The sequence below is a fragment of the Stigmatopora argus genome, chromosome 3 (genome assembly GCF_051989625.1).
Source record: "Stigmatopora argus isolate UIUO_Sarg chromosome 3, RoL_Sarg_1.0, whole genome shotgun sequence".
Classification (NCBI taxonomy): domain Eukaryota; kingdom Metazoa; phylum Chordata; class Actinopteri; order Syngnathiformes; family Syngnathidae; genus Stigmatopora; species Stigmatopora argus.
Genome location: NC_135389.1, coordinates 21,054,392 through 21,068,305, shown reverse-complemented (window position 1 = coordinate 21,068,305; position 13,914 = coordinate 21,054,392). Strand labels below are relative to the sequence as shown.

General features: G+C 39.2%; 1 protein-coding gene across 8 annotated transcripts in view; it reads left to right on the top strand.

The window, feature by feature from the left end:
- LOC144071382 (uncharacterized) overlaps positions 1 to 13,908 on the top strand; it is a 42,699-nt gene extending 28,791 nt beyond the window's left edge. For 5 of the 8 annotated variants that reach the window (XM_077596422.1, XM_077596428.1, XM_077596421.1 and 2 more), the window contains 17 exons: positions 614 to 659; positions 759 to 858; positions 931 to 1,093; positions 1,813 to 1,870; positions 1,943 to 2,083; positions 2,620 to 2,950; positions 4,058 to 4,563; positions 5,617 to 5,769; positions 5,819 to 5,940; positions 6,017 to 6,110; positions 6,771 to 6,848; positions 6,917 to 7,051; positions 7,132 to 7,244; positions 8,480 to 8,552; positions 9,960 to 10,214; positions 11,669 to 11,714; positions 11,785 to 13,908. In XM_077596422.1, the coding sequence (XP_077452548.1) occupies positions 614 to 659; positions 759 to 858; positions 931 to 1,093; positions 1,813 to 1,870; positions 1,943 to 2,083; positions 2,620 to 2,950; positions 4,058 to 4,563; positions 5,617 to 5,769; positions 5,819 to 5,940; positions 6,017 to 6,110; positions 6,771 to 6,848; positions 6,917 to 7,051; positions 7,132 to 7,244; positions 8,480 to 8,552; positions 9,960 to 10,214; positions 11,669 to 11,714; positions 11,785 to 11,882 (2,512 nt within the window). In that variant the 3' untranslated portion in view covers positions 11,883 to 13,908. The remainder of the gene's footprint in view (positions 1 to 613; positions 660 to 758; positions 859 to 930; positions 1,094 to 1,812; positions 1,871 to 1,942; positions 2,084 to 2,619; positions 2,951 to 4,057; positions 4,564 to 5,616; positions 5,770 to 5,818; positions 5,941 to 6,016; positions 6,111 to 6,770; positions 6,849 to 6,916; positions 7,052 to 7,131; positions 7,245 to 8,479; positions 8,553 to 9,959; positions 10,215 to 11,668; positions 11,715 to 11,784) is intronic. The other 3 variants (XM_077596429.1, XM_077596430.1, XM_077596431.1) reach the window with 2 other exon arrangements.
- The last annotated feature ends 6 nt before the right edge of the window (positions 13,909 to 13,914 follow it).

Below are 13,914 nucleotides of genomic sequence, written 5' to 3'. Positions count from 1 at the left end.
ATACTACCACCCTACCACTACTACTACTACTACAGCTCCATCTATTGCATATACGTATAACATAACTGCCTACTACTACAGCTACATCTATTGGATGTATAACATAACCCCCTACTACTACTGCTACTACTACTACTAATACTACCACCCTACTACTACTACTAATACTACCACCCTACTACTACTACTAATACTACCACCCTACTACTACTGCTACTACTACTACTAATACTACCACCCTACTACTACTGCTACTACTACTACTAATACTACCACCCTACTACTACTACTAATACTACCACCCTACTACTACTACTAACACTACCACCCTACTACTACTAATACTACCACCCTACTACTACTACTAATTAACCGAAGGGTGCTGCTCCTGCTACTATTACTCCTACTACTGCTGCTGCTGCTACTGCTACTACTACTACTACTGCTAATACAGTAGCTCCATCTAGTGAATATATAACACAATCCTTTACGACTGTACTACCACCATCACTACTACTGCTGCGTCTTATTATGAACCAAATTTTAAGGCCAATAATCAAAGCTGCGCCTTTTAGAGTGGAAAATACGCTACTTTTCTCTTTATCGCCAACAGGTATAAATCAGCTGAATGGCTTAAAAGAACAAGAAACGCCATCCAAGTAAACACTGTTTTAAGATGTCCTCATTTTATCCGTACTATTTGTTCATGAAATGCCTATGTTCAAGTTTTCAAATAACTTGCTCATTTCTTTTATCAGAACATCGACGGCAGTGAGATTTCTGAAGATACCGATGGGCTCCTATCAGAGGACTCGGACATTGGTCACAATATTCGGGGACTGGATAGCGCCTCTTCAGGTACCACCGATGGGATAGCCAAATAAATCACATTTATCTTTATCTTGTAAATATGTGGTTTGTATTTCTCAGACTCGAGAAGTGAGAAACATTTCCAACACAAAGTCGATCAGCAATTTTTGAAAGCTAAATGCTATCTTGGTCCCGAGGGAGAGCGGCTGAGAAAATTGGAAGTTGAAAAGCGTAACTTAGAGGAATGTAACCTCGAGTTGCAAACCGCTAACGCAAGCCTCAGGTAAGGACCGCTTCATTTTCTTGATTTAAAAGTTTGCATTTCAACGATTTGATCCACCGTTAAATACTAATAATAATACACCCACTTAACATATTTTCTCGCATATCCGCCGTATTTGTCACTCAAAAAAATGATGACTGAATCGAGGGTACGGCTTATATGCGCACTAATTAGACTTGACATGCACGAAATGCCATAACGCCAGTCAATGCTTTTTCAAAATAGAGAAAAGATAAACAGATAAAACACTAAACAAAATTTATTTGGACGTCTATGGATGAAATAAAAAAAATAAAAAACGTATCTTACACAAGATTGGAAAAAAACTCACTTACTTGTGCCTGTCATTGTTCACTCAGGGCGCCGCATCTTACCTTTTACCAGTAGTTAAACTAGACCGCTACGGACACGCTTCAATTTTTCTAGATGCAAGCAACACCCTTTAGGAATGTGCAATCCAGCAATCGATTTATACAGTAACTCAGAAATACCATTTTTCTTAAGATTTCCCCTTAAAAGTAACACATTTGTACTCCCTATTAAAACCATGAATATGGAGGTTAAAATTATGAATCAGGAGGGGGCTTATACGAGAGAAATTGTAAAATTCAATGATTTTAAGGCAATTTCAAGGGTGCGCCTTATACGCGGAGGCGGCTAATATGCGAGAAAATACAGTTAATCCTTTTTTTTATTAACTTGGCACAATTGTACAACAGAGTTCAGCTGAAAACTGCCAATACGAACATCAATGCCTATGAAAGCACCAATAATAAGGTGAGGAAAAGCAGCTTCACTTGCTACTTTGTGACAATTTCTACATTTTGTTGGTGTGTCCTTTCTGCCCAGCTAAAAGAAGACCACAGACAGGCCCAAATGATGTTGGCACAGAATGAAAGCGCACTGAATCTCCTACTTCAGAATGTCAACAGTCAGGTGGTCAAGCAGAAAGAGAAGGAAGAGGAGTACAAACGAAGTAAAAATAATGAGGTCATTGTCTGGAAGTCATCTGTCATCTTGTAAACCAGGGGTGTCAAACCCAGTTTGGTTGGCGGGCCACATTCATGGTGATCAGATCTCATGTGGGCCGGACCATTTTAGATATAATATTAAGATTTTTTTTAATATATAAATGGATTAAAAGAACTGGATTAAAAACCCTGAATATTCCGTTTTCATAGATCTAAAACAATGTTTATTTTAGCTTTTTTTAAATATATTTTTAGATTTTACAAAATATTTTTCGAAGTAAAAACACAGAAAAAATGGATTAAAAAATGACAATTATTGATTTAAAAGGGGGGAAATCAGGAAATTTAATATACATCTATACTCTTCATTTGAATTTGATCCTAAAACAGAAAGTCGGCACTCATGATTTACTTTCCCGGGCCACACAAAATGATTTGGCGGGCCAGATTTGGCCCCCGGGCCGCCACTTTGACACGTGTTGTAAACAGTCGGATTGGAATCAACAAATGGAATTATCGACGGCAGGAGAGTTGATGGCGGCCATCTTGTTTCAGGACCAACTGAGATCCGAACTCGAGGAACTGCAGGCCAGCAGCAACATCAAGCAAAGAGAACTCTCTGAGGAGAACGAGACCCTCAAGGATAAGGTGGAAGATCTGCGCCAAGATCTGAAAATTTTATCGGACAACGAGAGCCAAGACACCTTGATCAGGGATAGGGAATTTTCGTTATTAAAGTGCGAGCTTCAAATGGCAAACGTGCAACTTGACCACGAGCGGCGGGCCGGGGAACACTTGATGGCGGACTTATGCTCCTGCCGTTCCCGCCTCGCCGATGTGGAGAAAACGCTGCTCCTGGAAAAGGAAGAAAACCGGCGACTTGCAAGTTGGTATTCGCACGTCTGTTTTTGTGATAGCTTAGTAAATGTTTTGACAACTGCTTTGAAAAGTCAATGTATTGGTAGAATCAACAATTGGTTGTCTCATCTCATCTCATTTTCTGAACCGCTTTATCCTCACTAGGATGGGGGGTGCTGGAGCCTATCCCAGATTCCATGAATCAGTGGCCAGCCAATCGCAGGGCACCAGGAGACAAACAACCAATCACTCTTAGCTAGGGGCAATTTAGAGTGTCCAATCAGCCTAGCATGTATGTCTTTGGAATGTGGGAGGAAACCAGAGTACCCGAAGAAAACCCACGCAGGCCTGGGGAGAATATGCAAACTCCACACAGGTGGACTGACCTGGATTTGAACCCAGGTCCCCCCATCGTGAGGCCGACGCACTAACCACCAGTGATTCAAAATTGTAGTTCAAGAGATTTAGGAATTTTATCTTAGTATGGAAAATGTGTGTATTGCATCCACTAGATGGGGCTGTAGTAGTGTGTAAGGCAAGGCTGTCAGACTAGGGTTGGTTCGCGGGCCGCTTTAACGTCAACTTGATTTCACGTGGGCCGGACCATTTTAGATATAATATTTAGATATTTTTTTAATAAATGGATTAAAAGCCCTGAATATTCAGCTTTTTTAATAGATCTAAAACAATGTTTATTTTAGCTTTTTTTCTATATTTTTAGATTTTACAAAATGATTTTTGAACTAAAAACACAGAAAAAAATGATTAAAAAATGACAATTATTGATTTAAAAGGGGGAAAATCAGGGAATGTAATATACATCTATTCTCTTCATTTTAATTGTATCCTAAAACAGAAAGTCGGCACTCATGATTTACTTTCCCGGGCCCCACAAAATGATGCGGCGGGCCAGATTTGGCCCCCGGGCCGCCACTTTGACACATGTGGTGTAAGGGGTTGTTTGTTACAACCACTAGGTGGATCTGTGGTAGTAGTGGCTAAGAGTTGTGTTATACATCAAGGAGATGGAGCTGTGCTAAAGGGAAATTCATCCAATGATTAACCAATGTATATTTTAGTTGCGGCTAATAGTGCGGAAAATACAGTGTCATTTACCACTATCTATTCCTCTCAGGCCAAGATGTCCTCCACCTCGAAGCCATCAACAAATCGTCCCAGAAGCTGACCAAATCGAAGGCGCACGCGAACACCTTGGAGAGCGACGTCCATCGATTCAAGGACCAGATCGCCGAGAAGACGGCGCAGCTGAGCAACGTGCAGCACGAAAGCGATCAAATGTCCGCCCGAGTTAAAGAGCTGGAAACGGCTCTGCAAGCCGAGAAGGACTCCCTCGCCCGGGCCACTTCCTCCCAAGAAAACACTCAGGGGCTTCTGAAGCAGGCGCAGAACGAAGCCACGTCGCTCCGGCAGCGCCTGGAGGAAGCCCAATCCAAAACGTTTGCCAAAGACTACGCTTTGACAGACGCCAAAAAGAGTTTCAACGACTCCACGTTCAAACTGCGCACCGAGTATGAGGAAAAAGTGCAGCAAGCTCAGTCCACGTGCAAGGACCTCACGTGTAAAGTCAAAGAACTCAACGCGCTAGTTTGCAAACTTGAGCAGGAGAACACAGAAAAACAGGTAAGCTAAAGAGGAGGGAAAAAAGGAATATCAACGTAAATATTTTATTTTATTTTTTTATTTTATCATTTGTGCAGGTTTTTGTTTTATTTATTTTATTTTATTCAACATTTTTTTTGGGTGAACCCTTGCAACCGTTAAGTAGTGTTTTTCTATAGGAAAGAATATGTGTCAACGTTTTCGGGGTATTTTATACGTTTTTTTGATCATTTAAAATTGTGTAGGCCACATGTGTCAAAGTGGCGGCCCGGGGGCCAAATCTGGCCCGCAGCATGATTTTGTGTGGCCCGGGAAAGTAAATCATGAGTGCCGACTTTCTGTTTTAGGATCAAATTAAAAGTAGTATAGAGTATAGATGTATATTACATTCCCTGATTTTCTCCCTTTTAAATCAATCATTGTCATTTTTTAATCAATTTTTGCGTGTTTTTAGTTCAAAAATCATTTTGTAAAATCTAAAAATATGTAAAAAAAAAAGCTAAAATAAACATTGTTTTAGATCTATAAAAAACTGAGTATTCAGGGCTTTTAATCCAGTGCTTTTAATCCATTTAAATCTAAATATTATATCTAAAATGGTCCGGCCCACGTGAAATCTAGTTGACGTTAAAGCGGCCCGCGAACCAACCCGAGTCTTACACCCTTGGTGTAGGCCGTATAACAACTTTTGGACGACATTTTTTTAAGTATGTTTTTTTTGTAAAACCGATCTCCTTTCAGCCATTTTGTCTCTAACCCGGATCGTCTCGGGCACTGGTAGCAGACGAAAACGTCATCGCCGACTGCTAATATTGTCACGCTTTAAGCATGCACATTTCCTTTTTACCAGTCCGCATTTTCACTATATAAATATAGCATGTCAGCAAGCGATGTACCCAGACTGTCAAGCTGTCAGCGTCATACAGCGACATCTACACAATCTTGAATTTAGTGCATCCTGATTGGGCACTCCTTCTACTTTGGAGAAAATGTTAGACTTTTAAGTGCGCCCCGTTCTCCGATATAAAGCTGGATATTAAGATTCTGGATTTTGATTTTGTTTTTTTGGCACAGGCTAGTCAGAAGCAGGTGCAGCAGGAATTAGACGACTCATTAAAGAAGTTATCCAAATGTGAAGCTTTGTTGGAAATCAGTAATCGGCATCGCAGTGATTTGGAGGAGGAGAAAACACGGCTCCTGCAAGACGTTGACAACCTCAAACAAAAGGTAAAACTATTTTATTTTACAAGAAATTCTTGCTCATGTTGTCATTCAGCTTCTCGAAAAAGAAACTCAATCCACCCAAGCTGCGAAATTAATAAATGAGCGAGTAAATCACTTGGATGAAAGAGACGCCTCCGATAACGCGAGCAGACAGCAGGAAGAGGATTTGCATCGGTAACTACTGGCACTAAAAATCCACTTCCATTTTCACCATTTTGATTCATACATACACATAATAATGTGGCTTCAGGTTGGCGCTGGACAACATCAGGTTGAAGACTGCTGCTAAGAAACATTCCAGAAAATTTGAAGCTCTTCAAAGGGACGCTCAGGAAGACGCAAAGGTGAGTGACAGCTGCTCTCTGCACGCTATCAGGTACAACTTCTTCCGTCTCAATTAGTCCACTATCAAAATAGTTATTTATTAAATGGGTCATCCATTTTTTACTTTGCCCTGCGATAAATATGTGACTCGTACGGTGTTTGTAAGGTTTTTTGGGGGGGTTGTAAGGGGAATCAATCATTTATAAGGGCAGTCATCGGCATAGGTTGACAGGTATGCAATAAGGTATGAATAAAGTTATCTAATCTCATCTATTGTTAGCTAAATTTAGTGGGGAAAAAAACTGTTGCAAAATAGTTCTTTTTTCATTTAGGCTAATCCTGACAAGGGTCACGGGGGCGCTGGAGCTTATCCCAGCTAATTATGGGCGCCTGGCGGGAGACACCCTGAATCGGTGGCCAGCCAATCGCAGGGCTCGAGGAGACAAAAGACAACCAATCGTAGCAAGGGTTAGGCAATTTACAGTGTTCGACCAGCTAGCTTAGCATGCATGTTTTTGGGATGTTGGAGGAAACTGGAGTACCCGGAGAAAACCCACTTAAGCCTGGGGAGAACATGCAAAGACCACACAGTAAACGCGCTAACCACTCGGTTGCTTAAAACTAGTTTTGTGCATGCAAAATAATGTTGATTTTTTTTTAATTCATAAAAATATCCTTAGATGAGAGTTCAACTGGAGGAACTGGTGACAAATCTTCAAAGTAAAAATCTTGCATTAGAGGAGCAACTCAACAAAGAGGTGCGTAGCATACAACCCGGATTCAATGAGAAACTTTTCCCTCACTGTTGTCACGGTCTTCATTTCAGGTACAAAATCTCACGGCTTTGTCCAACGGCGCCCAGGATACTGAGTTCATGCGGAAGGAGGAGTTTAAAACCTCTTCCATGTTGGGATTGCGTTTAGCCAAGGCGGAAAAGGAGAAAGATACCATGAGCACGCAGGTGATGATTGAAACTGCCTTGTCCTAACGTGGCAAGTGTTTGAATGGACTGGTGGGAAAGTTTAACAAATTGCGCCTCAGATGGAGACGGAAAAGAAAAAAGGGGAGGAGTTAGAAGAGCAAAAAAAGTCGATGGAGTGTCGTCTGGAACAAGAGATGAAGAGAAATTCAGAGCTACAAAAAGAAATATACAGGTGATTGCAAAGTTACATTTGTCAGTTATTAGGTAGAAAATAAGGTTATCATCATTCAGTTCTTTCACAAAAAATGTCATATTCTTTTTATATAATACAGTGGTACCTCGAGATACGAGCTTAATCCGTTCCGGGACTGAGCTCGTATGACAAGATTCTCGTAACTCGAGCGGAAGTTTCCCTTTGAAATGAACGGGAAACAAATTAATTCGTTCCAACTCTCTGAAAAAAACACCAAAAACAGGATATTGGATTGTAAAAAATGTTTTATTTCTTATAATTCGCCATATATACAGACACTCAACGTTTAATGTAACTTCAAACAAAACTAAATTCTAAATTTGTTGTAATCTTTTTTACCTTACGTAGTTACGGGTTGACACCACTTGGCCGCTCCGCCAAAGTCTTCAAAACGAACGCATCAAGAGTTGTTTGTTTTTGTCTACCCTTCAAAATATTTCCATAATGTCGCATACAAATGTCATCACAATAGGATAACGCACGACCACTTGCCAATGAGAAATAGTCTTTAAAGAACGATCGCGCGACCCTCTTTCCTTAGAAAGAATAACAGGAAATACAATAGTTGAGCTTACCCACGTATTGATTGTGGGTAATGAAGTTTTATTCTGAGAAAGGTTGCCATTGCCTATGGGTGTTGTGTGCACGAGTATACTTCATTACCCAGAAAGCCCTCTTTTTGCCCACGCGTTGTGCGTTTCCTGGTCGTATGAGAAACTTGTCTGAATTAATCGTTCCGTGCTCGTAGATATTGTTATACACGAAAGATATGCAAAAAAGACCTGGCTTGGTCGCATCACGAAATTTTGATCGCATGACGGGCGAATTATTCGACGAAATTTCCGCCGTAAGACGAGAATTTTGTATGACGAGCGGTCGTATGACGAGGTACCACTGTACTATAAATATTTTAGCAATACACATTTCCTATCCAATATTTCGTTTTAGTGTAAATGTGACAATATGGAATTAAATGAATCCTTAAAGTGTGGAATTTTTAACGTTGTTTCCAAAGTACAATTAGCATCAACAGTTTTTTTTTTAATGAATGTTACTCCATTTTTTTTTTTGTTATTCGGCAATGAGGCAAGTGACTTTTTTGGATTATTTAATCAAGGTTGACTACATAAAGACCTGCTGTCCTTATGTGTGGACATCATATTCTGAGTCAAATAGGCCTCAACTAGAAAGTTGTATTTTGTTCCTACATTTAGGTTACAAGCTCTCCTTAAAACTGCTAAGAAGAAAATGATAGAACAGCAATTTAGCCAAGTGGACAAAGATAAGGTATGTTTTCTTTATTGCACAACTCAGTTTGAGTTTGATTTATTTGATAAGGGACAGCACATATTAATGTAAATTAAAATATACAGATAAATGTACATATGTAAGATTGTAGTTGAGGGCTAATTCCCATCTTTAGTCCCTAGTGCAGTTTAAAGATAAACGATGACACACACTAGACACATTTACACATAATTGGCACAGTTTTGCATAGCGTTGTGATCGCAATTTTTTTCCGTCTAATAGCCAGGCTTTAAGATGATTGGCCAAGAGGTTCAGAGACGATAATTCACGTATGCTAATTGCTATTGAGTTCCAGGTATGAAGAGAGAAGTTGCTTTAGCTAATTTAGCACTCTTTTTGAAGGGAACTACACAGTCACCTCTAGAGCCAGCTCTTGTTGATTTCTGTATTTTTTGTACAAAATCGTGCAGTGGAGGAGGAGCTTTGTTACGGAAGATTTTGTAAAATAAGATGGCATCTGCATGTTTAACAGTATTGTTCCAGTTCAGGCATTTTTTTTAATACTTGCACTAGGGCACATGTGTCAAAGTGGCGGCCCATGGGCCAAATCTGGCCCGCCGCATCATTCTGTGTGGCCCAGGAAAGTAAATGATGAGTGCCGACTATGTTTTAGGATCAAATTAAAATGAAGAGTATAGATGTATATTAAATTTCCTGATTTTTTTTCTGTGTTTTTAGTTCAAAAATTATTTTGTGAAATCTAAAAATATATTTAAAAAAAGCTAAAATAAACATTGTTTTAGATCAGGGGTGTCAGACTCGGGTTGGTTCGCGGGCCGCGTTAACGTCAACTCGATTTCATGTGGGCCGGACCCTTTTAGATATAATATTTAGATTTTTTTAAATAAATGGATTAAAAGAACTGGATTAAAAGCCCTGAATATTCAGTTTTTTATAGATCTAAAACAATGCTTATTTTAGCTTTTTTTAAATATATTTTTAGAATTTACAAAATGATTTTTGAACTAAAAACCCAGAAAAAAATTGATTAAAAAATTACAATGATTGATTTAAAAGGGGGAAAATCAGGAAATTTAATATACATCTATACTCTCCATTTGAATTTGATCCTAAAACAGAAAGTCGGCACTCATGATTTACTTTCCCGGGCCACACAAAATGATGCGGCGGGCCAGATTTGGCCCCCGGGCTGCCACTTTGACAAATGTGTTTTAGATCTATGAAAAACTGAATATTCAGGGCTTTTAATCCAGTTCTTTTAATCCATTTATTAAAAAAAAAACTAAATATATCTAAAATGGTCCGGCCCACGTGAAATCAAGTTGACGTTAAAGCGGCCCGCGAACCAACCCGAGTCTGACACCCTTGCACTAGAGTGTGGAACACCTGCTATATATTAAGTCTTTTTTAATGCCTTTTTTTTAGTTAAATCAGAAGTTAAATGAACTCCAAGCAGATTTGGAGAAGGAACAGTCCTCCCGTAACCAATTGGAGAGAAGTAGAAAGCAGCTGGAAGACGACTTGTTGAACCTGAGACGGACCCAAGCCCCCACGCTGGACGGAGGCTTTATGGGTATGGCGCCAAATCCGCAAGGCTACCAATACCGCTGCCTCTGCACAAAAGCCCACAGCCCCGTGAGTGAAAGTCCCAGCTACAGCGTGCAGGACTACCTGGCCAAGGTTGGTGGTCACCAATGTTTTGGTGGAACTGCTATACATAGACAACTAAAACCTAGAGGACATTGCTAGTCAAAATTTTGGTCATTTCTCATTCAGCAGCATGAAAAAGTATGACCAAACCTTTGACTATTTTTTCTTCAGTTTTACACTGTCTCTCCATTTTTTCTTGATCACTAAAAATAAATAATGAATTTTCATCCACCTCATCATTATTAATGATAAATTTTTAGTCAGTCCCTTGCTCTACTTGAGTAGTTGCCCGACCATTTGTGTCCAATGTTGAGATCAACAAATGCTATTTGATGACTCATGATCAAATGTATCATTGTGTTGCAACTAATTATCCCCAAAATTACTGTATTTTCTCGCATATTAGCCGCCTCCGCGTATAAGCCCCACCTTTTAAAATTGCCTTAAAATCGTTGAATTTTACAATTTCTCTCGTATGAGACGCCCTCCTGATTCACAATTTTCACCTCCATATTCATGGTTGTAATAGGGAGTACAAAATGCTTTACTTTGAAGTGAGTTTTCACGTTTTATGCAACGTTTTAGCGACAAATATGGCGTTAATGCGAGAAAATATGGTACAGACACTCCCCTAGTTACGAACATTCGAGTTACGAACACCGGTACATACGAACATGTATGCGCATATGGCATATGTCGAAAAATGTTCGGAAAGAGATGCTGTACGTTAGATTTTGTATTGCGCGCCTTTTTCCGAGTAGTCCTTCTTTCCGCCGCTAATATAGCTCACCCAGCATCCACTTTCCTCTGCCCAGTTCGTTGCAGTGCGTAAGTGCGTGAACGTATCTCCAGTGCGCAAATAACTTTTATCATTTTTGTCATTAAATATCTTGTGCATCCATTATTCAAAATGGTTGGTGAAAAGCGAAAGGCTTCTAGTGAGAGTGGTAGTGCAAAGAAGAGGCAAGCCATTTCATTTGAAACGAAAGTGGCAATAATAAAGAAGCTTGATGCGGGTGAGAAAATGGTGAGCATTGCACGGGCATACAACTTGAACCGTTCAACCGTCGGTACGTAGTATGTATACAGTACTGTATGTATTCTCTCCATTTTATTATTTTTTTCAGTACAAACCAATGCAAGTTACTTATACAAGCCTTAAACATACAAATGCACTTATATAAACCTTCAAAATACTAGGCCTTAAGCATAAATTATAATACAAAATATAGCACTGAAGCAACTTACGAACAAATTCACCTACGAACAATCGCTCGGAACGTAACTCGTTCGTAAGTAGGGGAGCGTCTGTATTTAACATTGGGGTCACTGCCTTTCCAGTAATAAAACTGTATAGCAATGAAAACATGTTTTGTATGGTGTGTGAATTTTGTCACTTGGTCACCCTTTCAAAATCCATTTTGGTTTGTTACCATTTCATATTTAAGCTTCACCATGTATTCCCTCGGGTTTTATCTCTACAGATGCGGCAAGACCTGGACGTGGCCATATCAAGAGAGTTAGGCAACCGTAAGTACGTGGATGAATGACGTTGATGGAGTTCTACGGCGGATAATCAGGGTGCGTCCTCTGTCCTTAGCCTCCATGCAACTGGATAAGGTTCCGACATGTGTGTCACCCGTGACTAAGGCACGCCAGCAGTATGTGAATGTACTGAAGAAAAACTGGGAGCTGTGACCAGTTTGGAGCAAAAACAACTGTTTGGATTGCCATTCAAGCCTAACTTGGACTGATGTTAGTAGATGAATGATATGAACTAGGATTGTGGCTGGGAAAGGTAACACGCTAATAACTTCAGGTTCATTTGCTCATGAATATAAGCAATTACAATCATACCTCTACTTACGAATGCTTCTAGGCAATGTTCCCTCTAATTTTTCATATGTCTGGGCATACAGACAACCTCCCTGAGCAGACTGAGGACCAGTGTGAGCAACACCATAATTGCTCGCTATGGGCACACACCAGTATCACACCTGCCTTACGATGTATAACAACTTTTGTACAGAAAAGTATGTTATTATTATTTTTTTTTAAACGATCTCGTTTTACCCATTTCCACTCAATTCCGGATCGTCTCTGTCAAACGTCAATGTCAACTGCTAATATTGTCATACTTTAAGCATGATATGCATGTGTATTGCCCTTTCAAACTTCCACCCTTTTCACTACATAAATATAGCGCGTCAGCAAGCAATGTACCCAGAGTCAAGCTGTCAGTGTCATACAGCGACATCTACAGAATCTTGAATTTAGTGCATACTGATTAGGCACCCCGTCCACTTTGGAGAAAAGTTTAGACTTTTAAGTGCGCCCTATGTAGGTAAAAGTGTGCCGCGCTGCATTTGTATGTTTTTTTAATCGCTTAATAAGTTGAAATTGCAATCATTAATGAGGGGAGCAATTGGCCGAGGTTGACAGGTGTGTCTGATACCCATAATTGATCTAGTAATAAGAAAATTTAATGATTAATATCTATGAATAATCTTAATATCAATAAACATCTTAATAAATGTCAGTAGAATATGCACAAATCTGACTTAAATTTTATCTTATTTTTCACGTCTGTCATTCTCACTTCGCATTCTCGCTCAAATGACGTTTCTGCTAAATGTGTCATTAGAGAGTCAAGCTTCCATTTATATGCAATATCTTTTCCATCGGAAAATTTGCTTACAAGTTTACATACCTGTCAACCTCTGCCGATAACTGCCCTTATAAATGATTATGATTCCCCTTACAAACCCCCAAAAAACCTTACAAACACCGTTGACTATATGCTAACCTGCAAAACGCAGGCATAACGCGTGACTCATGCAGCCAGTCAATGTCGTTAACATTTAATCATGCTGTGGAAGTAAACACACGTGATGTGACTCGCATCATATCATTGGCTGGGCACAGTGTTAGTCATAGTTTTATCTGTAATTAGCGTTTTTTTGTTATTTGTCAGTGACAGGCTGCCACTCTCTGAGTTGTGTTAAAAATTGGCACAGAATTTTTTATTTATTTATTTTATTTTATTTTTTTACAATTCAGTATGGATTTTATTTTGTGCGCTCCATATGATTTGCTGTGCGCGGAAAACACAAGAGCAGTGCGCAATTGCGCACGCGTGCAGCTTAGAGGGAACATTGCTTCCAGGTATGAAATTTTCAGGTTATGAATTTTTTTATATCCATATTTAAAGGGTTTAGTTTGTAGTTGTGTGAGGACCGTGGAACGAATTAGAGAATTTACATATAAAGTACACCTCTACTTATGAAATTTTCAAGTTGCGAAAAAAAAGTTCTGGAACCAATTAATTTCGTAAGTAGAGGTACGACTGTATTAAATATTAGATAGCTTTTGCATTGGCTAAACCCTTGCTACACATAGCTGTTAGAATAGCTGTGATAAAGAAAACAAATAGTAATAGTGTGGGCAGTTTATTAGGATTAGTTTTCACATTACTGACATTTCAGAGTTTTTATTATGTTGAAACAACATTGTAAACCTGCTTTTTTGTGTGTAATTTAATTTTTTTTAATGATGTAGTCTTGTTAATGTTCATTCTTTATTAAAAAAAACACAGTATATTTTGTTCATAATGTGTCATAATTTTACTATAGCTTAAAATGACAACCCACCCACAATGAAGAACAGTTTTGGGGTGCTCTTGATTTGTAACAAATAAGTTTAAAAAAGAAAAAAAGAAAAGAAATAATGG